Source organism: Streptopelia decaocto (assembly GCF_964273445.1).
Source record: "Streptopelia decaocto genome assembly, chromosome: 3".
Lineage (NCBI taxonomy): Eukaryota > Metazoa > Chordata > Aves > Columbiformes > Columbidae > Streptopelia > Streptopelia decaocto.
Genome location: NC_138656.1, coordinates 104,803,262 through 104,829,921, shown reverse-complemented (window position 1 = coordinate 104,829,921; position 26,660 = coordinate 104,803,262). Strand labels below are relative to the sequence as shown.

General features: G+C 42.5%; 1 protein-coding gene across 1 annotated transcript; it reads left to right on the top strand.

Moving 5' to 3' along the window:
• The first annotated feature begins 4,110 nt into the window (after positions 1-4,110).
• On the top strand, positions 4,111-26,660 carry YWHAQ (tyrosine 3-monooxygenase/tryptophan 5-monooxygenase activation protein theta). Its single transcript, XM_082047594.1, has 6 exons — positions 4,111-4,269; positions 5,409-5,793; positions 21,377-21,500; positions 23,884-24,047; positions 24,419-24,514; positions 25,587-26,660. The coding sequence occupies exons 2-6, from the start codon at positions 5,500-5,502 to the stop codon at positions 25,644-25,646; spliced, it is 738 nt and encodes a 245-aa protein (XP_081903720.1). The 5' UTR covers positions 4,111-4,269; positions 5,409-5,499; the 3' UTR covers positions 25,647-26,660.

Genomic DNA, 26,660 nt, shown 5'->3' with positions numbered 1-26,660 from the left:
TATCTAGGGAAGCTGTAGCTTACCTTTTAGTCCCTCTCCAAAGGCTTAAATACAGATCAGTCTATATGAACACAATTAGAATGTTTTTTCCTGTTTCAGCTAGAAGAGTTTAGTTGTTTCTCACAGAGAAAACCAGAAGCAATTCCAGTTTTGCCCAGACTACCAAACTTTTTTACCATTTTGTTGAAGAACTTCAACACCTATAACCACCAGAGTGGCACACTTAAACTTATCAAGAAGTTGGTCAGTTGGAAGTTAAGCATTTTGCTGGTTTCATGGAAAATTACCCAAATATGAAAAACCTAATGAGAAAACGTAATTTTAGTATGCTCAGTCGACATCTAAAAATTTGCTGGCAGTATCTCCTTAAGACTCCAACTCTCACATAAGACTGCTAAGTGTTCAGTCTTCCTAAGCAAGTCCCCTTCTCTGCCCAGAAGTTTCTCTACAAGTTGGGAACAGAGAAGAAGGGCAGGGGGTACAACTACAGAAAGAATAATAGCGCAGGGAACAAGGTGGGGAGTATATGGGCAGGAGGTGAGCAGAGGGCAGGATGCAGAAGGGGAGGAGATGGGATAGCAATGTAAATTAAGGTGCAGATAATAAGGCAAAGAGGAGGGCAAGAAGTAGCTTGGGAGCAAATGAGAAAAGTCCTGTAACTGCCAGAACACAGGGCCTTTAGAACTATTTTCCCTCACCATGAAGCAAATAGACACGAGACTAGTTGTAAAGAATCTCTATCCCACTCAAGGCAGGACACAAAATGCGTGAGTTTTTCTACCACTATCCATGACACAGCTATTTCACACAGTACAGGAATATGCTGTGGACCCAAAGAGCTCAGTCATACTGATGTTCAGTGGCAGCTAGTGTAAATCCCGTGACAGAAGTCTGCTTTGGGGGTTCTTGGTTTGTGTGTTTTCCTTAATTCACTGTGCTATGTGCCTCTTCTGTGAGATTCTACCTTGACTTGCCACGTAGCTGTTGTGCAGACTGTTGGGAAGGAATCTGCTGGCTGCACCATCTCTACCTTATTTGCTGCAGAGATGAAAAGCATGTGATGGAGGAGACAGGTTCTGCTTGAAAAAAAGAAAGGAGACTCTTGCAGTTACGACAAATAACTGAGTGTCTAGAAAACTGGATTCTAACTCTGTCCTAAAGTTCACATGTAAGTCTAAGGAACTTGCATTAATCCTCACTTTTCTCCCACACCTCAATTGAGTAATTTGTGGTGTGAGCTGCTAAGATGCTGAATGTGAGTAGGTGCATCTGAAGTCAGTGGTAGGTGGACTTTCAGTACATGCTGAGTAGCATAAAGCATTTACCACCCTGGAAATGAAGCTCTGTGATTTAGTACTTAGCCCTCTGGAAATTAAGGTCTTACATTTCTCCATATAGGTATCCAGAAATGTTGATATTTTTCATTTCCTGGATACAAGACAAAATAATGCCAACCATTTCATAATGGTGTGACAAGGGTAAAGTCATTAATGCTTAGTAGGATGATAGCACTCCTGAAACGCTCTAAAGGAAATTAATTTTTTTTTTATTCAGTGAAGGATAATGCTATGCAGTAAACTCTTCATTACATGGAATAAGCAATAAAAGAAACATTAAATTGAAAACATAGAATTGGAAAGCTTCTGGAGTTTAGTCTCCTGCTACTCAGGCAACTACATCACATGAGCACTTTTACAAATTGATCAGGCTCCACTCTCCAAGCGGCTGGGCTTTCTGCTCTCAGCATTGGGAAGTTTTTACACAGCCTCATTGCTCTGAAAATTCCGAATCTTCTAATTCATGGTCTAAATTAATTAACACCCATTTTACACACATTTGTCTTCCATTTAAATAACAATTCTACATCCATGTCATCTACCCTCCTTTCGAGACAACATGAAATCTCCTCTTAACCTTTATTTTGCTAAACTAAACACAACAAATTATTTGAGCCTGCTCTCCTAAAAGCTCCTGAAAGAACAACATTCCTACTTAGCAATAGGGTTCCTCTGGGAAAACAAGATTACGGCTTTGTGATTAAAAAACATATCACAGTGCAGCCTTAAGGCACATAAGCCCACAGGATCCAAACCCACAAAGCGCGCAGCTGCCGCTCGCTGTAGCTCTGAAGCCGGACGCTCAGGCCACGCAGCTGCTCTGCACAAGCGTATCAGACTCTACATCACGCATGTGGTTAAGTCTGGATTCATCTCACAGCTCTGTGCACACAGATTTGCTGTGCCCAGCACTTCCCAACTTTAAGGTGCTTCTGTGCTTCTTAATGCAACTTCTCAGTAGGTGGGAGATGTGATTTAAATTGCATGAGGCTAATCCTAATGTCCTCCCCATTTTTGAGGGGGTGGCCTTGGTTAGATCAGCTGTCCTTCCTCAAATAAAATCTGCTCATCCATGCCATACAGGTGGAATGGTTAGTTTTATCTCTGATGGAGACATGATGTTAATCAAAAAAGGTTTTGTTGCACAATTGGTCAATTTTAGTCTTTCTTTAACGTATAAATGAAGATAATAATTCAGGACTTTGGTGACAATGACAGAGTATCCTACTGACAAAGAAGATTAAAAAGGCAATCTAAACGGTAGCAAGTTACCAAGACAGTAATTTCTGGGGTACGGTAATAAATTTCCATAATGCTTTCAGAAAGAGTTTCATTAACTTTGAAAAGGGTATTACCAACGGATCCTTTTTTATAACAGAATGCTTCCCAAACTCTAATGACAAAGAGAATGACTTGTTCACAGCATAGGTGAAGTTTCCACGTACATAATCCCAGTCCCAGTCCAAACACAGATCAAGAGCTTTATGAGTTGAGACAATAACATCCTGGGGTTGATTAAGAGAATTCATCATCCCATCTGGATGCTGAAGTTCCTCAGCATGACTATATTTGGTGATGCTGAAAGCAAAGGTGAGGAATCTCATCCCTTCATGCAGACACTCAGTACTGCACAAAGACACCAGAGAACCCCAACTAGACTGAGCCCTGACAGACCCAATGCATTGATCCCATGCCTGGGGTTTGTATGCTGAACGCTGGGACAAACAGCACAAACCCACCGTGTGCTCTGGGAGCCGGGCAACGTGAGTGCAGACACAACCCTGCACCCACTCAGACAGTGTTTGGGACATACCCACAGCATTAGGCGCCTCGTGTTGATCTGCTAATTGACGGATAACATTTTATTACCTGTATGTCCTAGTATGGGCTTAAAATTCGAGTCTGTGTCCATCTTATCTCTGGCCTCTTGAAAATAAAGGTGCAATCAAGAGGGGGAGGGGGAAAAGTGAATATATTGACTGTTGTTCATCTGAAATTCTTGCCTCCCCCCGCACAGGGCCTCGGGAATGTGGACTCTCCAGGAACGCTTTCCTGTCACCCCTGTCCCAGGGGCCGAGCGCTGACACCCTCGCTTGAAAATGGCTTTTCAGAACCGGCCATTGGGAAATTAAAAAAAACCGTGTCAGGAGCAGAGTATGAAATTCCTGCCGCCCCCCCGGGCCGGGGCACAGCAGGGACAGGACAGGCCGCGCCGAGCTCCGGCCGCGGGCAGGCGGGCTGGGAACTGCCGGTCCGCTCCGCATCAGCCCCGCGGCCGGCACCGGACGTACCCACTCCACTCGCGGCTGCCGGCCCGGGCTCCCCGCCCGGCTCCTGCCAGAGCTCCCGCCCGCCGGCGGCCGAGGGGAGGGGCGGGCCGAGGGCGCGGCCACCGGCAGGCGGAAGAGCGGCCGCTGCCCCTGCGGGCGGTGTAAGGCCGCCGACGTACGCGCTGAGGTCTCTTCGCCCCCTCCGCCCCGCCGCCGGCAGCGCCTCGGCCGGCGCCTTCCCCCGGGGCGCTCCCTCCCGCGCCTGGGCCGCGCTGCCGGGGAAGGGGGGCGGGGGGGGTTGTAGCAGCATCACCATGGCGACAGTGACGTCATCTCACCCTGGATCTAATTGGAGGAAACCCCGTGGCCCCAGCCGCAGCCCACGGGCCAACCGAGCTTGTGCCCTGCCTGCGCTCGCCCCCGCGGCAGCGCGCTCTGCTCGGATTGGCTGTTTGGGCGCGGGGGGGCGGAGCCGGACTCGCAGGCCAGGCTGCGATTGGCCGCGTGGGCGCGGGCTGAGCAGCGGGTAGGCTTGCCTGTGCCAACGCCCTTTAGCGCTGGCTCTCGGCGGAGACGGGAGCGGCTCTTTCTCTCCGCCACAGCCCCGAGCGAGGCAGCCGATCGGGTGGCGCCCGCGGCCCGGCCTAGCGCAGCGGACTCAGGTGAGCGCGGTGCCGCGTCCCGGCGGCGGGCGCCGCTCCGCTCGGCCGCTGCCAGCTGCTGCCGCCGCGTCCTCCATTTTGTGATCGCGGCGTGGAGCGCTCGGCAGCCCCGGGGAGCGGGAGGCGCAGCCATCCAGCGCCGCCATTTCGCAGCCGGCGGGGCCGCCGGCTTCCTCTTTCCGCCCTGCCGCCGCGGGGGCAGCGCCGGCCGCCATCCGGCCCCGCGTCCCCCGCCGTCCCTGGGGACGCGGCCGCCCCTGGCCCCCGCCCTCGCCGTGGCCGAGACCCCACCCACTGCCGGCCGCCGCACTCCCCCACCGGCAGTGCAGGGCCGCCGCGGCGAGGGTCGGCGTTCCGAGGCCGGAGCTGCGGCCACTCCCGCCGCAGCCGCCGGGGGGAGACGGGCAGGCCCGGGCCCCGCCGCGCCCCGCCGCCAGGAGGCGAAGCGGCCTGTGCCGCCGGGCTGTCCCCGGGCCGCCCCGCCCCGGGCTCCCCCGGCCCCGCTCGGAGCGCGGGCGCCCGAGGGAGGCGGATCCCGGGCGCGCTCGGCCAGCCCGTTGGTTACAGCCCCTTATGTGCCTCCCCTGGTGCGAACTCGGCTCGATCCTTTATCATTTGTTCTTTCCCCGCTTGTCCTGGCTTGGGTATCCACCTTTCTTCAGCTCTTGCTTGCACGGCTTGTGGCACACGGGGCTTTGGACAAGGGTCCCCAGGCTGGCTGGTGGCGGCGTGTCCTCCTCCAGGCCGCCGGTAGACAATATGTTAGTATGTTCACGTAAGGCAAGGAAGGAAAGCAGTGTGAGGACGGAAAGTCCGCGCTGATGGAAAAATAGCTATTTCCAGCGCTTGGTGTGCAGTCTGCTGTCCCTTGGCTGGCGCTGAGCGTGCCTTCCCCAGCTGGGTTTCTAGGCCATGCTTTCCCATGAGGGGGACCCTTGAGATAAGTGCCACCCCATGACCCTGCATGGAAGGGCAGGATGCTGCATTCTGTCTTGCCATGGGAAGCACCTGAAGATGGGGAAGGGAAGGTGGGGCTCGCTGCAATCCCTGATTTTTTTGGTGGGTTGCGAGGAGCGGTGTAAGATCATGTTATGTAGTGCTTTATGCCAGCGTCATGGTTACCGTCTTCTTTCGGGCAGGTCGTGAGGTGCATTCTTGCTTTGATAGTGTGACATCGCCAGCTTCTCCTGCCTCTGCTACTATACTGCTCCTGCCCCACTGCCAGCCACCATGGATAAAACCGAGTTGATCCAGAAAGCCAAGCTGGCTGAGCAAGCTGAGCGCTACGATGATATGGCCACCTGCATGAAGGCAGTAACTGAGCAAGGTGCCGAGCTGTCCAACGAGGAGCGCAACCTGCTCTCAGTAGCCTACAAGAACGTGGTGGGGGGGCGGCGCTCTGCCTGGAGGGTCATCTCTAGCATTGAGCAGAAGACAGACACCAGTGACAAGAAGATGCAGCTTATCAAGGACTATCGGGAGAAGGTGGAGTCTGAGCTCAGGTCCATCTGCACCACTGTGTTGGTAAGTGGGGACTTCCTTTTTTCTTTTGTGTTTTATTGTATTCTTTTAAGATAATTTGTGCTTCTGTACTGGAGAATAAGACTGGGAACTTGACTGGGGAATATAATGTGAACTATTATTCTTGGATAGGGGAAGTCAGTGCAGTAACTTCTGCAACTGTTGTGTGGGTTACTATGAGGATGAAGATCATCAGCACTATGGTCTGGGCCCCATATGTGTAGAGGTATTTGAGGTACATGCTCGATTTTGAGGGTATATTTGGAGTACATTTTTGGATGGGGCGATCCGTATGCAGTATTCCGTGAGGTAGTTGCAGAGATGCAAGGAATTTAGCCTCATGCTTGTTTTGCTGTGGTTAGTAAGGTTATCTATAAGATAAGCTGAAAAGAAAATGAGAAAACCCCTTTATTTCTTTAGACAAGAGCTAATAACCTGTTAAGGCTTTTAAAGTAACTGGGTGTGCACTTCGTTTACTTCTCGTGAAGAAAAATACTCTCAAGGGGTCTTTAAGAGACGTTTTGAGGATTATTTTAATATAAAATATGATTTTATAAAATAAGACACCTACGTGGAAGATGGGAAATTAAGATATGTAGAAATGGGTTCTGTCAGATCCAAACTGACTTCTCAGGGCAATCTTAAAGGTGAAGTTGCAGTAATTATGGAATAATGTAAAACCAAGGTGTGAAGACAGGCGTGACACCCCAAGCATGCATCAAAGCCCAGGAGTACATTTCTGTACAAGCAGCAGAATTCCAGATGCTATCGATAGCGAAACCGCGCTGCACTGTAGTGGGAGCTGAAGAGACGCGTGTCAGCAGCGTGGAGGCTGCTGGACCCTGTTCTACGTGACCAGGGAGTTGTGGCTGCAGGAAGCTGCATGTCCGTAATGCAATAGTAATTGTGTGGCGGGTAATCTTCAGCGGTTTATTTGCTCCTCTTTGTTACACTTCTTTTGTATGTGTTCAGTATTGCTAACATGAGAACAGGAAGAAGCAAGTCTACAAAGAAATAAATAATTTTGAGGTAAATGTATCCTAGATTGTTTTCAGAGACCTGAATTTAAAGCTTACTGGTTTGGAAGTAACTGAATTTGCTTCTTGATTAGGTGTTCTGGCTCACATACAAGGGAGTACCTCTTTGGGTGGTTCTGAAAATACCTATATGTTTCCTTGCATGTTGCCTGCCACCCAGATTTTTTTTTTTTTCTTCCTCTAAATCAGTCAAAATGAGTAACCTTTGCTTGAAAAATCATTTGGAAATCTATTAGCTTAGTTGAGTTAATTCCTTTAACTCATAAGTGTAGTTAAGTTGTAAAACTTTCCCCTTTGTGAAAATTATGTGACTTGTTTAGGGGGCTGGTTCCTGTTTCCTGTGACAAGAGTTGTGTGATTCAGTGCCAGCACTTGTCCTGTTGTCACTGCTCTCGATCTCCTCTACTCAGCGTCCCACTTTAGGAATAATGTCTTGGGACCTCAACATAAAGGTCACTCTTCAGACTTCTTAATCTCCCTTTGTCCTTCTACCAAATCTAGTTCCTAAGGAGAAAGTATAAAAGGCATAAAATCTCACTTTGGTTCCTTTGCCATTTTGACAGGGAGCTCATGCTTCCACAGAGGGATTGAACATGTCTGGATGATAAAGGCAGCGAGCCATTTCATGCAGTGTCTATACTGAAATTATTCCAGTCTCATCAAATGGTGGACAGCAGGTAGCCTGGTAGCCATGCTAATGCAAACTGCTGATGTAGGAAGAGCAAGATCTTCCTGTGCTAGACAATTTTGTGCCTGCATTCCAGTCTTTCTCTGTTCTCAGCGATGGCCTGGAAGGCAACAGGCGGTAGTGAGGACCAAAACCTACAGCTGTGCCTGCTTTTCCTCCTCTGCGCTGCTGGCCAAGGTGTGCCTTCCTTTGGCAGGAGATGCAAGCTATCAGCTGCAGGCCTTCCGATTTTGTTTGGTTTATTTTTTTTTCATTCTTCCTTCTAGGGCCATGTCCAGTTATGTTCTGTTCTGCTTCTCTCCTTTTCCTCCTCCAGCTACCACTCCTATGACCCGTGAGTCAGCAGCTGAGCTGTTGGAACTCACAATGTGCAGGCACTACAAAGGACAGGTTTCCTAAAGCTGAGCCACAAAGTGTTTTTGACTTGTCCTTTGATAATTTTTTCTTTACTAATACTACAGTAACTGCTAGTAGTTTTTTTAGATCTCTTAAGGTGAATCTCAGAGATGCTTTTTGAATTCTAGGAAGGCAGCTAAACTGAAACAACTGCTGGCAAGTAGTATGGAAAGGTTGCTTGTCATCTGGAGTAATTGGATTTAGCAAGGGTGGATGCGTTGGGTGGAGTGTGACTGCTGTTAGTCATACTACTAACAGTTTTTTTTCAAAAGCCTTTTTTTTTTATTACTGGTTTGGCAGAGCTTTTCAAAGTGAAGTATATCTGCTGTTATAGGAACCTTCATTTGGCAATACTTGTGCTAGCATTACAAACTACTGGTAATTTTTGATTTTTAAAAGGCAACCACACTAGATCTGCATTTACTTTTTTTCGTGTAAAGAATGCTTCAAGCCTGTACGGTGTTGTTTTAGGGCATGGTTTGATAAGGAACTTAATTTTGGATGTATGTATTCTAGTGGTTATTATCTTGAGATATCTATATAGGTATATATACCTACATACATACATACATACATACATAAAAATAAAACTTTTACTAATCATTTAATTAGCATACAACCACCATCAGTGGTCACAGTGAGATATTCCATCGTGCCAAGGGGTGAAGACATTTCTTTAACCGCCTATCTTGCACGTAGGGGTTGATGTGATCTGAACCCTTTTTAACTGTTAATTTAAATGCCCAGCCTTTTTTCTGGGAGTAGCTCTTTAATGAAGAAATGATATGACTTTGTCAAACATCTTGTGTGAATCTTTTATTTGAAAGGTACACTAGGAGGTTTTATTGAAGTCCCTGTATTGATTGACTAATTCTTTGACAACGTAGAAAATTAATGTTGAATCACCCCTTATGAATCATAGTTGAAACTGTTCTTGAAACTCTCTTGTCCTTGAATAAAGAAATAGGTTGGCAACTTAACTGTTTTTTCAAGGTAAAGTTGGACTATGTTGTTTCATATACTCTGAGCACGAAGTTCATGTTTCTTTTTATTCTCTGAGTGATTTCAAGACAGGGATAATAGATAACATAGAAGGGATGGGTGCAGCAGCAACTTTCATGTAATTAGTGAAATAACATGTAAAACTTTGAAGATGGAATGTACAAGACTAATGCTTGGTTGTATATATACCCTGCTGTTCAGTGACATCAAATTTTCTAAAAAGGTAACTTTTGAATTGAAACTTCTTTGGGGGAGCAGATCCAGTTGCTGGGTTTTCAGAGAGCCTCAGTCCCTCTGCATAGTGATAACTCATGTTCCATTCAATCTCCTTCATTCTTTGGAGCGAAATAGTGTGAAGGAGGGACACCAGCCCTTGGCCTGGGAGCAGTTCAGTCTCCACCTGCAACTTGAGGGTTTTTCCATGTATTATTTGTAGGACTCTGCATATGTGGAGTTTCTAGGTTCCGATGTTGTTGAAGCTCTTCACAAACCAGTAGAGATGAGATTTGGTAACTACCTGCCCACAGTTTAAAACTTTATGAAGGTGCAGTGGCTAAAATCATTGGGCTTGGAAACAATTGTATCTTGGTGGTTGCTTACTCCTCATGTCTCTAGCTGCAACTTAAAAGCTTATTTTAATATGTTTTTAAGCTTTTGCTTAGAAAACTTACATATAGGAGGCTTTTCAGTTGTTTCCAAACATCTATTTTTAGTGTCCTCTGTGAACAGCTTTAGAGTGCACTCTGTCTGGTTTTCTAGAAATGAGCAAGGGCATCATGAACGTTTAAAAATGGACCAACAGTAACATGACTTGTGCTGTGGATTCTTTTCTGTACCGTGCAGCAGTGCCTGCAATGAAATAGTCGTGAGCTGTAAGGTGTATCTTATTTCAGTTTTTACTGTCTCAAGGTTGAGAGGATGCTTGTAAACATTTGATCTTCTGTGAGATTGCAGTGTTAATTGTTGAAAGCATGTATTAGTGTGCTGCTCTTGCCAGCTCCCCTTTCCTTCCTTCCTTCCTCCCCCCTCAAGGTTGCAGTGTTACTACTACTTCTGCTTTGCGTAATTAAGAAACAATAAATGCTAATAAAAACAAGAGCAAAAATGTATGTCTATTGCTGATTTTTATCAATTTTTGTAGATGTTGTTCTAAGGTTAACCGCTTAAACAAAAAAAAATCTCCATACTAGAAAGTAAGGTTCAAAGCAGCTTTTTTCAACACCACAGGTTCATAGCTTCATTGAAAGTGAAGTTGGTATTTTCTTGCAGCAGCAGATAGATTCCTCATGTCAATTAAAGTATCTCATGTCAGATGATGAATAAGCTTTGACCATAGCCCTGTTTTTTCCCTACTTTTACCTTTGACCTACCGAAGATGGAAATCTTTATTTTTATTTACATGCAGAAATTTGGCAGATTCAGTAAGCATCCTCTTGATGCTGCTCTATGAACAATTTACTAGATTTTCATGTCTTGTGAATCCTTTTTCTCTGCTTTCCTGTTTTCAGTGGACGACATTTCAATTATCACTTTCTTTACCTTTCGTAAATTGAAAGCAAATGCTATTGACTCATCCTTTTAAAGTAAGACTAAAAGGACTAGCTGCTTCATGACTCAAAGCCAGACCTTAGGTTGGGAACGTTGCCTCTTGGCAAATCCAGAATTGTGGAATGAATATTAAATTAATGTGGTAATTTTGAATAAGTCATCTATTTGATGAAATGTAATATGTGGGGAGAGAGTTGATTCTCTTCGGTGTTCTTAGCACAACTTCGAGCAAATGTTCAACACAGTAATGATAAGAATTGTGGAACTTAATGCGTTAATCTTTTCTAGTTTAATATGCGTGAAACTTAAATTTAAATTCACTATCTGAACTTGACTTATTCATAGTTCTAACTTCTCTTACATCAGTTTTTGCCCTTGGTTGTCTTCTGCTGCTGCAGTACTACACTTTTATGCAAGAAAAACTGAATCATTTTCTAAGAAAGGACTGGCACTTGCAGAAGCAAATCCTAGAATGCACTGAGGTTCTTGAGGTGGCTGAAAACTGTTAAAGCCCAACTAAAAGTAGTTTGAAGAATTCTGCTGGTAGCTGAGGCCTCCATTCCCATGCAGTCATTGCTTGCTGCCCCCTCCATCTGCAACTGGATGCTGAATTTCTAAAATGTGCAAGCAAGCTAGTAAAGCAAACGGCAGCAAGGTATTCTTTCAGTCTGAGGTTCTGAAAACTCGTGCCATTATGTTATTTGTGTGTGTGGTGTCATTTTTCTTTTTCAGAAGCTACTGGGATGAGTTTAGATCACTGATTGGATTTGCATGGGTATCTCCATCTTGAGGTAAAACTGAGAATAGGGTTAACTTAGGTCTGTTGGAAGTAGAAAAACCTGAATATAAATGTCTTCTTTATTCTTAAAAGTTAAAGAAATGACCACCAGAGAATTGCGCTTCTGCAAAGTCATAGCTCCTACCAGCTCTGCAAGGTCTGTCCTGAATGTTAACATCCTGTGAGAAGCAGGATGTGGAGTCACTGCAAGTAGGAGATGGTAATACTGATACAGGTGACCAGCTGTTGAGAATGGGGTGGCCAAAGCCTCATCTGTCTCCAGTGTCAATATCAATTTTTTGATGAGGTTAAGCTATAGATTAACTAGTCTGATTGTAGTCAGGGCTATTAAAGCTCCATCTATCTGTCAGTCCACTTGTATTCGAGGAAATTTAATAATTTTAAATGTACATGGTTACTGGTTTGGTGGCCTTGAGAAAGGAGGATGTACCCACTAGGTGGAACTTGACAACAAAGACACAAATTCCATTTTTCTGCTAATGTAGTGAAGCTTTTAACAGATTTTGTAAATCACCATCATGCTTACCTGCTAGACAGTTGTCTCGCAGGCATTTCTGCTACCTTAGATACTAATATGTTCAATACCTTTTTGAAGTAAAATGTAGAAGGCTGTGTATCAGAGAGACAGAACTTGATGAAGAAAGAACACAGTCGAGCTCGAAGATTTATTAGTGGTTGATTTCTTTATGATGGCACAGATTGGGGTTGTTCAGCGCCTTCTTAAAGCAGTAGTTTGTACCAATTTCTGCATGGATGCAAAAGCGTAGTATTCTGTTTTCAGTGATGGGAGATACCTGATTTGTGGGAAGTGAGGTAAATGGCGGGGGGGAGCTGGTAAAAGTGCATGGATATAATTTCTTTGTGAGATCGGTAGGTGAAGGTGTGTGCTTGATTAATCAGTGTTTTCTTATTTGTGTAGTTCTTGTCCCTTTTTTAGTTTTATACATTTTGTTTTTGAGAATGATGGCCTAGTGCCCCTAGATGTTAGTTACTGTTTAAGTGCTTTTGTACTTGACGATAAACTTGAAGCTGATTGTGTCATGGACTAACTAGGTAAGGTAAGTACAAGTGTTCTTGAACACTACATTAGAGGCACTTAGTCCATATATCTCTACCGAGTTCATTGGCCTGATGGTTACAGGTTCCTCCTTGTCCTTTCTGCTTCCCAGGTTGTCAGAACCAACATCAGAACATTCCAGTTGAGCATAGAGCTGACTTGTAAGCTTGTAATTTGCTAATTCACTCTGTACATCTGAATAACGGTTAATGTGTGCTGGGCACTTAGACATAGGAGTCAGTAAAAATAATTTAAGTGCAGAGTTTCACATCCTGTGAAACCCATCACACATATGTGCACCCACCAAAACACCAGATGTAAAGACCCGAATTAGCTGTGATTTTGCTTATTACTTTCTTTTACTTTGTTAAAGAAATCAAGGGTTTGATTTGCCAGTTTCTAACATTTATAAAAGTTGATTCTTTGTTCTAGCAACACTTATTCTGTCCTTTAATTTATGTGGTCCATAAACTAAAGTAGATGGATATAGGAGTCATGTTAGGCTCTGGAAACGAAAAACTTACCATTTGCCCTGATAATAAATTTTCTGAATATACTACATACATTCTTATCAGACTGCCAGCCTCATATTTCCTGGATAAAACTTCTGTGGGAAGTTCTGTTCTGAAGTTGAATACATTTTGTAAGATTCTTGTAAGCAGAATATTTTTAAATGAAAGTAGGTAGCAGGGCCTTAGCAAGAAAGTCAAGTTTCACTTGCTATGAGAAATTGTTATAACAAGGTTATCCAAAACGTTGACTTGTAGTTTTTGTGACTTTATTGTTGTAGGTTGTCTCATTTGCAGAATAACAAATTATTGGCACATTCCTAATACAGTGAATGAAATAATTGCTGGGTTTCCTTCAAGGTGAAGTCGAGCAGTGCAAAAGGCTCTTCCAGCTGCACTAAGCGATGGGAAGAAAGTGCATCTGTTTCATTACCTTTTTGGATTTGGGGGTTCACAAACCTCTTATCTAGGTCTCCTGAACAGAGCAGAACTGGGGCAAGTGAAACTTCTAGGCCCTCCAGAGTTGAAAGGCTGGCTTTAAAATAATTTATTTGAACGAGGGCAGAGTACCTTAAACTCACATAACTCCTTCATTTTGAGTATTGTTAGTCTAGATATATCTCAGTCAATCATTTAATCATACCTTCAGGGCTTTGGTAGCTGCAGAGCATAGAAATATTTTAAAATGCAAATTTAGACTTCTTTGTTTGATTCTATTGTATTACAGAAGATCACAAATGGAGGATGCTGGAAGAAACTGTAGGCAGTCAGGATTCTGAAGAGTTTGATGTCAATAATGCATGTTTACTAAGAGGAAAATAACATTTTCAGGTATTAGAAATACAGAAAATGCAACTATGGAGGAACGTTAGGTAGAATCAATTTGAGATAAATCTGTTTGATACCAAGAAAATTTTCTTGAAAGCCTTTGGCTGTGTTGTATGGCCATTACTTCAGCAAAAAATTGTAGTTATTAAAAAGGGTAATTACTTTTGTTTGAAGACTCATTTCTACATTTGGCACAGGGAAACTTGAAAACTTCAGGCTTTTCTGTAAAAACTTGAATAATTCTTTGACTTGCACTGGTTTGTTGATTTTTATTTATTTAAATTCTTTTGTCTGAAAATCTATATAAATGAGAACTTGCATTTCCACAGACTTCTAGTTCCTGCCTTACATAGTGCTTTGGGGACCACAGAACTTTCTAACTTCTGTTTTAGGAGAAATGTAACTGGTGAATGTAAATTCTAGATGAAATTAATCTCAGCCCCAGGTGGGAATAGTGTGGGCAGATGTGCTGCAGCTCAGGCTTCCAATGCGTCTGTTAAGTGCGATTCCAGATACTTCATTCAGGGCCAATCCTAAATATTGACTGCCAGTTTTTAAAACTATGTAGACCAAGACTCAGATCCAAATGGAAAAGACAAATTAGGTCACCCCCTCCGTTTCCATGCCAGGTACGTTTGTCTCTGCTTTTGACAGTGTTTCATCAGGTTATCTTAAGGCCATGCCATTTCTGGAAAGGCGCACACATATTTTCCTCAATGTATAAACTGAAATACTAATGGTCTTAAGAGGTCTATATGAAGACTAATGTTCTTCCAAAAAGAGTTGATTAATAGAGCTTGAATCCAGAAGGATGAAGAACTTACTTCTGCTGAATTACACTTTTGAAAGTAAAGTGATCTTACTGTTGCAGCAGGGGACTCTCCCTTTCCTGTCAAGAAAACAACCACTGAATGTTAAAACACACCTAAGTTGCAGTGAGTCATACTGTGGACTTTGGAATGACTGATTATACTTGAAATAGTCGAGAAGTCTTAATGCCAATTTACTAGACTATTAAAGCAGGCAGTCATTTGAGAGTAGAAGCCTTATTGAAAGGTCTGAGCCTACACCGATCATCTGTGCTGTCAAACACTTTGGAACATCTAATGTGTTTAAATTATCATTTAACAGTTAGTATTAAGGGAATGTGTTGTTCTGAGCTGCCTCACCAACTTCTTAGCTTTACTTTTTGACTACAGTTAGGGTGGAAACCATTTCCCTGTATGCTGCTTGTAGGTCATTTTTCTCATATAGGAGCTGGATGGACCTTCAGAAATACTTGAGACTGAAGAATTTTTCCAAATATTCTGCACGCTGCAGCTCTGGCTGAATTTCTGTAGTGTCACACACTGCAGAGTGTCTGTTGGGTGCAAGCTGCTCAGCTTCTAGATGAGACTGTGACGTTGAATCCATGTACAGGGTGGTGAGTTAACTTGCTAAAAGAAGTGCTGTGGACTTACACTCTGTGCATGTGCATTATTTTTAAGGAACCTTGTCTCAAAATAGGTTTGTTTCGAAACATGGTCTTCACTTGCATGTGACCATTTAGTTCTGTGGGGTTTGGCCAAAAAGTGTGTGCTGTTATGAGCAAGTACAACGTTAAGTAGTCAGAGTTCCTTGCTGTCACCCATGTAATATCTGTTCTGGTGGCTAGCTTCAATACACCCTAAAAAAAAAAAAAAAAAAAAAAAAAACACAAGAAAGCACTTAAAAGCTCAAAATAGGGAACATTCAGTGTCACCTCAGGAAGGGAAGGAACACCTAGGAAATGGCAAAAGAACTTAATCTGGTCTCTGAAACATCTGTGACAATCCGTGGAATGGTAGCACCTCCTCTGCTGGCAGATCTGACCATCACTTGGACAGCAGAGAGGTTCTGAATAGCTGATTTATCATTGAATTTTTTCCATCATGGGGTGAGGAAGAATATAAAATATTTTTATATTAAATGCACTGATATTGATTAGCTTGATCTTGTATAAGAAAGGAATAATACTATTGCATATTCTTTTTTCTAGATGTTTTTTGTGTCATATGAGTTAAAGTCCAGCAAAGGACTTTCCCTTAAATTACTAAAATCTGCAAATACAGTTTATTTCCCACAAACTGTTACGATGTTTGCTTTTAAAGAAAAGCATTTAAAATTGTATGCCTACAAGATGAAAGATGGTTTGTTTTAAACAACTTGAAGTAAGATGTGTGGGCCTTTTAGGCTCAAGAATATTGCTGAAACAGTCAGACTTGAAAATTCAACTTTATATTGACTTTATTCACAAAACTCTGTGCCAGCATTTTTGAACATCAGCACACACCTTGCTAAAGATCATGCAGCAACTTAACCAGTTTGTATTTTTGGGGCAATCTTCTGGAGAGCATTGCTGCTTATGATGGTTGCTTTTGTATTTACTTTTTTTCCTTCTGGTGGAATAACAGTAATGATACACCATACTAAGTTGGTGAGAAATGCAAATGGCAATGTAGATCGGTCTTTTGATATCATAACATTAAATAACTTGGTGCTGGTGATATGACCCAAACATGTCATAAGTGTCGACATCTGAGTAATGGTGGCTTTGGAAATATTTTGAGTTACTTCACTTTAACACATTGAGAACTTTTGTCTGTACCTAGGCATGTGATATATCTGTAGCTTCCTTTGAAAATTGACCTTAGACTACTTGTGATCAGTAGATAATCTCGGGAGCTGACCTGGTTCATGTTCATCCTCTGGTATTGAACGGATAAATGTGAAGAATATATCTATTACCTAATGGTGTTGGAATTTATGCCGAGAATTATGTATTTGCTTTTCTTACTGAAGTCCAATTCTAAATGGCAGAAGTGCTGAAGGCAGCTCAAAGGTCAATTTGATATTCAATTTTTTTTCCTTTCAATTCATCTTTGTCAGTTTTTTTTATAGCTGAATAAGTGGGAAGAGAGAACAGCACAGATCAGATAGTGGTGGTATTTTTCTGCCACTTGAACCTACCACGTAGTTAAATAGTACAGAAAGTATTTAGTGTATGTTGTGGTTGAACTTGATGTCTCTGTCAGTCTTGCCTTTTAAAATAGGCTTAGATGGGGAGAGGTTGGTGGGACTTCGTGCTTTATTGTCAGCTTTTAAAAGAAGGGCTTGTCCTGAAAACAGGTAACAGCACATGTGGAGTGGGACCAGTACGTGAATTGGAGGGGATGGATATGCGCACGGTGGATCTAAGAAGCTGGCTGGATGCACACTCAGCAAATAACTATGAAGGCGCTGTGTCTTCAGGGAACTGCTTTGTCTGCATCAGGCACTTCAAGTGAAGATACGTCTGGTATATTGCTTTAGGACTTGCCTTTCATAAAGCTGAAATAATGGGGAAGTGTTGAAAGCAGACAATGCTCAGGTTAATTGCAGTGGTCTAATGCTACAGCCACGTGTCCAGCCCTTGTTCCTGCTTAAGCAGAGGGGAAAAGAGACTAAGAATGGACAGGTACTCAGTTGGGAAAGAACAAACGTGGAACTGGAAAGGGATCCAAAACCACAATTGAAATGTAACTTTCTCTTGGCATGGAAATGAGTAAGTCTGCCAATGGAGAGGAAAAATTAAAGAAAACAGAATTTCAGCTTTAAAGGGCGAGGAAGTAGACTGATGCCAGGTCCATAGGCTGCTCCCCATCACTTCTTCAGGCAGATGTGGATCTTGTCCAGGGACTGGTAGCCCATTGTTGCTGACATTTCTTTAATAGATAAATAAATAAGTCCATCTCCTGTAGGAGGGGAAAGAATATCATATATGAGAATATGATGCTATTAGGATGGCAAGAGTGTTAGCACACTGTGAAGGTAGAAATAAATTGAGATGGATGAGCAACACTAATGAGAAGTGGGTGGGGAAACCTGTCACGCTACAGGAGGACCTGTGTACCACTTGAGAAAAGCCTGTCGGTGTGGGGGCAGCAGCAGATACCAACCACAGAGTGTCAGAGTGCAAACTGCTCTAATGGAGCTGCACCAGGATATGAAGGGACCAGCTTAAGGACAGAGCTTTGGTTCCTGCGTCTTCCTACTGCTCGTCGTTTTGGGGGTCACCAGGGCAGGCCAGCAGCTTGAACATCTTGTGTCTTTTCATGGCAGCATCTGAGGCGTGTTTGGCATTGTAGAGCATGTAGTTGCTGGTTGTTCATGTCTTGGTTTAGAAGGTGGTAACAACTGTTGCAATTCTTTATGATGGTGGGAACTGTATTTTGATACATAAATTTCTCTGACCAAAAAAGAGGTGGTGGGCATGTCTGGTGCGTGTGAACATGGATGGCAGTCTGCTGTGTTAGCTGACTTCATCACAGAATCCCACCTGTGGCAGTGCCTGTCACTCTTTAGGTGAAATTTATCATCATGAATTCGGAGGTTAGCTGAGGTCTGCTTCATTGCTCAGGCTGCCTCTGTTCATTTTGCTTCCTGTCAGCTGATGTTTCAGATGAGGATTCCTGGCTGCCTGCTGTCAGATGGAAAGGTGGAAAGCCCAAGTGGGGAAAGACAGAGAACAGATGTTGGAAATCTTGAGTTATCCTGGCTATTACTGACTCACAATACAGTGAAGTAAATCATTGAGCTTACTGTGCTGCCTGCTCTCACTGCCCCGCCAAAATTTTGTCTGTTAGAGGGAGGGCAAGATGCCGTCCAAGAAACGATGATGATGTCCTGAGATGAATGGCTCACTAAATGTACCAAATACATTATTGATTTGAAAGATAACACATGGCTAGATAAATAATTAGTTTTACTCAAACCCTGTTTATATTCCGTTCTATCCTACCTGATCCTAAATGAGATCTTGTTCCACTTAAGGCTACTAAAAACCCAAACCGGGTACATAAAGTCCAGAACGAGGATGTTCCACCCTGACTGGCAGAGGCGCAGATCTCTGCTGTACCATGTGCTGTGGTAGGATTGGGGCCCTGGAGAGGAACGGGGAGTGGGAGCTGCTGACAGGGCAGCTCAGCTCCTCTGGCTGAGGGGTGCCTGGGAAATAACACAGTGTATGTAACCCACTCCCGGCTGTCTGAAAAACTATAGTTGACTCCCAGCAACCACTTTTTTTCTCTAAGTTTCTTAGAAATGTGCACTAAACCACTAGTTTTCAACCCTGTGTATTGGAGGCAGCACCTTCAGGATGAAGATAGTTTTGTCAAATATTTGGTTTTTAAATCCTATACAATGTGTTTTTGTCTGGTCAGTGATTTTTAGACTAGCATGGTTTTTCACATCTGAGTACATGGATAAATCAGATCTCTGCTGTTTAATGCAATCCCAGCCTTAGGATTGCTTTAGAGGCTGGTAGTTACTCTTTGATCGTGACTGATTTAAGGAACCTTTCTAAACTTGGGTGTATTACATGTCAACTTTCATCATTCTGGGCAGTTTCTTGTGAAATGTAACTTTGGTGTTAAATTTAAGATTACTGGATTATCATCTCTGAGACTTGAAACTGGTTTGTGTAGCATTGTGCTGTTGTGGCTGGCGTTGACATCTGTCATGGGAGAAAAGCATCAGGAAAACACTGAGCCAAAATGTGAAGTTTTACTCATTGCAGAAACCTGTAGGGTGGGAATAACTCTTTGTAACATGGGAATCACTCATGCAAAATAAGTTATTAATATGGGATTGTATTATCACTCTGCCTACTATGTCTTAACTCTTGTTTTAAAATATACCTAAGGTGTTGCTGCTTTTTCCATAACACCAGTGAGGTGTACCATTCAAATGCTTGCTCAAGCCCTGGCATACTTCACTGTTACACCATTAGATAAATCCCCTACTTATCCCTATGCCATAGTAACCAGTGTCTAGTCTTTGGCAGTGGTTTTCTAGCCTTACAGAAAGTCCTAAAAATGTCTGTTTCTGATTTGGTAAGTGGAAGGGTATGTCAGGCTCGGTATCATCTTACCCTCCCACTGCTTTCTCTGGGGTGGTAATAAGAACTCTTGTAACCCTTTACTGGTTCTTAATGCCTCGGTGTGGGGATCTCTGAAGGGAACATGTCTGTGGAGCTGTGTGCAGTATTGCATCCGTGCTAAGCACGCTGTGTGGATGCAAAAATGCTTTTTTCACCCAATTGGAAGTACCCGACTACAAGTGTCGGTTTAGAATAGTTGCCAACACCTCAAATGGACTTGGAATGAGTAAATGCTTTCAGCTGGATTGCCGTGCTACTGTTGATTATTAAAGGAAGTAATAATGGTATGATGGTATGCATAGGGAGTAGATTTGTGTCTAAAATTAGCTCGTTTTGATTATAGTGCTGCAGTCGCTAATTAAAATGCTAAGGGTTTTTGCCCTGAAAGCTTACAGTTCCTTAAACATCTTATTCGTAGCTGCTTCGTGAATTTGGATACACGTTCCTGTAACAGAAATCTTACTTAACTAGCTACGGTTTGCAGGCTTGGTGGAAACTTTCTACTGCTTTTATGACCTGTTTATTTTCCAGGTAACTGAATGCAGATCTTTATCACTGAAATTCTTAGTGTAAAGTTGCGCTCAGTATCATGGGGTTTCCTTGAGTGTGTTGGAACTTATTCATATCTTTTGTCAACTCCAGAGAACATGGGTGGGCTGTGGTAGTGAACTGGGTGAACTGGCTGGGGCTCAGGGACAAGGAGGTCAGCCAGGAGCTGTTCTCCTCATCAGCTCTCTGAAGTTCCCCCTTTCCTGGGGTAGAATCCTGTGCCTCTTCTCTCCTTCACCTTCACCCCTCTCTCAGAAGTGCTAGGAGGCCTTGCAGCCTTGGAGAGAGACTTATCTCCTCTTGCCGGAGGCTTGTAAACCTTTCCCTGTCCCTCTGGTGATCAGGTAGGAGAGCTGTGAGCAGGGGCAGCTGTGAGCAGCAGCTCAGGGAGCGTGGGAGCTCTGTGCAGCTCTCCAGGAGCAGCGAACACAAAGGAGCGGGGGTTACTGCCCAGCCAAGGGCTGGCGCGGTTTGGTGGGGCTGGCTACCAGCTACATGGGTTGGAGTCCTTGGTGCTCTCTGGTAGGTGAGCTGGAGAGTCCTTATCACAAGTCTAATCAACGCAACTTACACAAAAAAATAGCAGAGTTGTTTTTCTTTTTTTTCCTGTGAAGTGGGAATTAGTTCTTATTTATAAATAGCTTTGATACATTCTGCATGAAGTTTCATTTTTCCGGTAAAAGCTTACTTATTTGCAACAATGTTTTTGAAATGAAAGTGCATATCCTGAAACTAAACTTGGTCCTGAAACTACACAGTAGTAAACCTTTTCTTGGTACTTTTTCTGTTGTCTGATCAGATGTGTTTGACTGATCATCTCAATGCACTCTCTAGCTTTATGCCTTTACATAGTTTGTTTAAATAAGCGTGCATCTATCCAAAATGCTCTTAAACTTTTTTTTTTCTTCTAGCAAACATTTGAGTCCATCTAAACTTTCTGGAGAGAGGCCATGAGGAAGAAATTTTTTACAATGAGGGTGGTTAAACACTGGTCCAGGTTGTCCAGAGAGGTGGTCGATGCCCCATCCCTGGAGACATTCAAGGCCAGGCTGGATGGGGCTCTAAGCAACCTGATTTAGTCGAAGATGTCCCTGCTCATTGCAGGGGGGTTGGACTAGATGAGCTTTGAAGGTCCCTTCCAACCCAAACTATTCTGTGATTCTTTGAAAACTACATTGAACTTAAATGCAACAGTGTATCTGATATTTCAATGTCTTCTGTTGTTGTTATTTCAGGAGCTGTTGGACAAATATTTAATAGCTAATGCAACTAATCCAGAGAGCAAGGTATTCTACCTGAAGATGAAGGGAGACTACTTCCGATACCTTGCTGAAGTTGCATGTGGTGATGACAGAAAACGTAAGTACCTTGTGGTCTTCAGCCTTTTAATAGCCAATGAACTTCAGTTTTCAGCCCTGAGCAAGGGAACAAGCGCGTGCAAGTGACTTGTTCTGAATTCACCTGAGTTAGCTGAGTGGGAAAAACTACATTTCAATTGGAAATCTCCAGTGTTCATGCAAATGGAGAGTAAAATTCTAAATAGACATTAAGCATAGTATGCCATGGAATTTTAGCTGGTGTTCCTGTCATCTGTCCTAAATTTCTGAATAGTCATTCCATAATGCTTATTGAGGATTTCTGGACAAGAATTTAGGTGAAGGTCTACTAACATATTTAATGTATTTATTTGTATTTCTTTACTAAAATAAAGTTGGTGAGGAAAAGTAAACAGATCTCTATAACTTTTTTTACTCCATGATGGAGTCCTGTTGATCTATAAGTTTTAACTATATCAGTGTGAAGCAGACTTCATTGTAGTTACCTAAGTTTATAAAGAAGCAACAGAATTAGTAGGTCAGTACACTATCCAAAGAAGTGTGAGCTGCACTCTTGAAGTGGTTGTGATATTCACTGGAATAATACTGTTCCTGTAATTTTAGTTTGCCCTTTGGATCCAGCACAAAAGGCCTGGAAAACTTTACAGCTGACATCCTTTACTGGGCGTCCTGAGAATGTAGAACATTCCTGGAAGTTAGAACATGTGCATAGATGGTTCTGAGTTCCTCAGGAAGCTCACCTAGGGAAGATTTTAAATCTCTGCTCAGAGGATGTATTGAATTAAGTATTAGAACTGTCTTGCAAGGTGCCCGGGTACTGTTGCGATGTTAAAAACTCTTAGTGTGGCAAAAACTAGTGATACATTTCTACATAATAGACTAAAATTAGCCCTGGAATGGTGATTGGACACAGAAGGGAGATGGACTGTTGGAGCGGGCGGAGCGCTGCAGGGACTGTCCCTTTGGGTTGCGCATGGTCAGCATCTGGCAGTGTTGGCTGGTTTAAACCAATTGAATTGCAAAGTGGGAGGACAGAGCTGATTGTCACTTAAATAAAGGCTTTGTTAGTCTCTGTGTATTGTAAGAGCATTTAAGTTGAAAGATGAAAATATACAAAATGGAGGAAAAGTCTTTGCATTGATGCGTTGCTTTCAGGAATTCTTAACCCTTTGCCTGATTTGAATGACAACAGCAGGTCCAAGTGTAGTAGAGACAACTTGTCTTTAGCTTTCACAAAGATAATCTGGTTTATATTTTGTCTCAAGCAGTAGTTATAAATACATGGGCTTGTCTGAGCAGAGAAATACCTGCTTGTCTTGGCTAAAAAGATGGAATTTGAAGTGATATGCAGGCTGATACGGGTGCTTACTGGAGAAGAGGGAGTGACAACCTTATTAGCAGATTTCAGTGTTTTCCTGGGAAGTTACAGCTTATGCGTAACACCACACATATATTTTGTGCTTGACTTCTCACAAACTTCTAGGAGTTCTACCTGAAGCTTTTCTGAAGTTCTGCCTCTAAGCATCTATTCACTTTCTCAGCTTCAAATATATTTTATATACTTACAAGCTAATCTATTTGCTGTGTTTGCTAGGGTTTTTTTGCCTTTTTCCACCTGTTTTCAACAAAAATTAGGCATTAGCACTCCTTACAGTGTGAACTGTGAAAACCCAAGTGTGTGTTGTGACTCTTCTGAATACTTAACAGATTTTACTTACCAAACTCTTTTTTCCAGCACGTTCTAGAGCAATTATGGCATTAGCTCCCTTGGAGAGCTGTATTCTGAGCTCTGACAATGGCTTTTTTTCTGCAGTCTCATTCCATTCTGCAGGCATCTTTAGGGCGGCTGTTGGCCCTTTGATTATCTACCACAAGACAATCTGGAATAGACTGTATGTAGCACTCTTAAAGTACTCACCCTGGCCTGGTAACCGCTTTTCTCTGTGGTCTTTCTCCCAATTATTTTGGGCACAACCTTGTTTGTTTTTTTTTTTTTATCTTGACCCTTCTACACTTAATTTTTGGAGGCAGACTTTCAGTTTGTCAGGAACATGCAGGACGTGCCTTCCAAACTTCCTCAAGAAGTAGTAGGGCCATTTTTTTTTTTTTACTTAAAGCATCAAAGGCCATTGAAGTAATATAGTTATCTTGGATGTTTGAATTGACTAACTTCTGTGTATCTCTCTGAATACCTTTGCTCTATAGTAGCTTAATTTGCTCCCTGTGTTTTGTCATTGTGGCAGCTGTACTTGAAGTGGGTTTAAAGTCATTACCTTGATTAAAGTAAGTGCAGTGATTTGCTAAGAGTGGGCTTAAACAGAGGACTGTTCAGTGTCCTACTGGTGAAGTACTTTAAGTAGTCCTATCTTAAGCCAAAACCTTAATGTTTCTCATTCTTTTAACAGAAACAATAGAAAACTCACAGGGAGCTTATCAGGAGGCATTTGATATCAGCAAGAAGGAGATGCAGCCAACACATCCAATTCGCTTGGGTCTAGCTCTTAACTTCTCTGTATTTTATTATGAGATTCTCAACAATCCTGAGCTTGCCTGCACACTGGCAAAGACAGTAAGTTACTTTTTTCTTCTGTATGCCTGCAGGGACAGTAGAAGAGAGTTTATGCTCAAAATAATATGAACTATTATTTCCTAGAGTTTATGCAGGAAATGATCCTATTTAATGGATCTAGTTTCCAAGCTCATATTGTTAGTGGGATTAATGGGGTACAAGCAGTTTGTATTTACAATGTGACTTAAATTTTCAGCATCATGACAAGCTTTTATTATGCCTTTATTATGCTTCTGTTTTAAATAGAAGTTAATGACCTGAACTGCTGTAATGTTGCTTTTTTTTTTTAAGCTACCTTTACTAATGGGTTTAGCTTCTGGTTGTTTAATGATCAGTTAACAGAAAGACTAAAGATGGTTTAATTATTCTAGGCGTTTGATGAGGCTATTGCAGAACTTGATACACTGAACGAAGACTCATACAAAGACAGTACTCTCATCATGCAGTTGCTTAGAGACAACCTAACAGTAAGTTGCCTTTTCATGTGCTGTCTGGTTCTGTAACCATGTATTAGCTTAGTTGGACTGAATTTGTCATGGAATAAACCCTTTATTTTGCTCTAGCACAAAACATAGCACTGATTTGGGCTACTTGCGCTGCTATACATTTTCATAACGTAGTTCGAATGTAGTGTAAGTTGATGTCGGCGGCTTCATGCTGTGTAATCTAGCTTAGATAGTTCACATTCTTCATTGTTTGCTGCCCTTTTCAGTGGAGGAGGAGAAGGCTATCTTTAACATGCAAGATAAAACAAGGAGTTGAAAAATAGTAGCCGAGGATCTGTCAGGGATGCTTACTCAGACTTTTTGGTGACCTCCTTAGAAACAAAACACCTTTCCTGTTGTACATCCAGTGCAACTTGCTTTATTCATTTTCCCGATTTTCATTTAAAAGAAAAGATCCGGAATTTCAATACATTAAGAATAAAATCCGTTCATGTTTGAGCATGTATTACAATGATTAACCGTTTAAACAATTGCTTAATGGAAGCACTAAGTTCTATTAAAACATGTAACTAACGCAATTTTTTAGGCATTATCCTCTCTGGATATTCACTGCGTTTAAGGTTACAGCAACATTTATTATTTTGCAATATTCCTTCAGTAAAAATGTCTTTTATTAGCACTATAAAATTCTTAGCTTCAATAACGAAAGTGGTAATTTCCACTTTCAGGATTCAGACTGCAGCTTTTGAAATTGATGGTGCCTATGACACTACCATTCAGACTTGTCGAATGATCTAGGATGGGTGACATAGCTCGCTGTTGAGCACACCCGTCTGGGCCTGGTCAGAACACTGTCTGCTCGGCCTCTAATACCCGAGGTGCATGGCTGGTTGTGCCCTGCGCATGGGGAACTGTTTCCAGTTGCCTCTCTCTGACCAAGTACTGGAAGCCAGGGCTGTACAGCTCCAGTGCACTGGTACTTTGTAGACATCCTTGAGTCTAACTCGTTATCATTTCTATACAGTCAGTAGTTGTCCCTTTTTGGAAGTAAAGCTGAACTTCTGAAAGCTGACACTTTTTCTTTTCTTTCTAGTTATGGACATCAGACAGTGCAGGAGAAGAATGTGATGCTGCAGAAGGTGCAGAAAACTAAACTGCACGTGGGGCGTCATTCTCCCTTTCCTTCTCAAGAAACCTTTTTACACGTCTCCATTCCTTATAGCTCCACTTGGATTTCCTATAGCAAAGAAAACCCATCCATGTGTATGGAAATCAATTTATAGTCTTTTCACACTGCAGCTTTGGGAAAACTCCATTCCTTGATTTGTGTTTGTCCTGGCCTTCCTGGTGTGCGGTTACTGCTGTAGAAAAGTATTAATAGCTTCATTTCATATAAACATAAGTAACTTCCAAACACTTATGTAGCAGACTAAAGTGTACCTGGTATTTAAAAACAAATCTGAACCAGTTCCTGCCAGTTGAATGTGTTTTGTATTACAGTAAGATATGAAAATGTAGTTAATTGCAACTAAAGAGTGTTCCACCTAGCTTTTAATTCTCCACATTCCCTTCTTATTCTGCAGGGTTTCCTTTCCATAATTGACTTTCACACGCTACTGTGTATTCTTTTCAGTAGGAACATGGAAGTATTGGGCCAGATCAAGCTGAGCATTTCTAGTTTGGAAAGTGACAAATTGAGTTGCTTCCTGTATCATGTAATACAGAAGCTTGTGTGTTCAACAACAGGAGCTTCTCTTAATCTTCAGTTGCTGCTGTTTAAGTTGATATCCCTTCCCAATAAAAGTTCACTTACACTCCTGCCTTCGTAGTTCTGGTATTCACTTTACTATGTATTAGAAGCAGCATGTTACTGCCGGAGTACAGGCAGTGCTTTTTGGCGGACTAAAGTGCATGTCATTTCTTAATACACTGGAATGGGAAAACCAATTGAAGTTCACATGTCCAAGTATAAAATTTAGTACTTTTCCATGCAGGTTTGTGCACATGTGAGAAGGTGTCAAGTTTGTCCAGTGATTGTTATTTAGAGAGTTTGGACCACTATTGTGTGTTGCTAATCATTGATTGTAGTCCCAAAAAAGCCTTGTGAAAATGTTATGCCCTCTGTAACAGCAAAGTAACATTAAATAAAATTACATTTTATAAACCA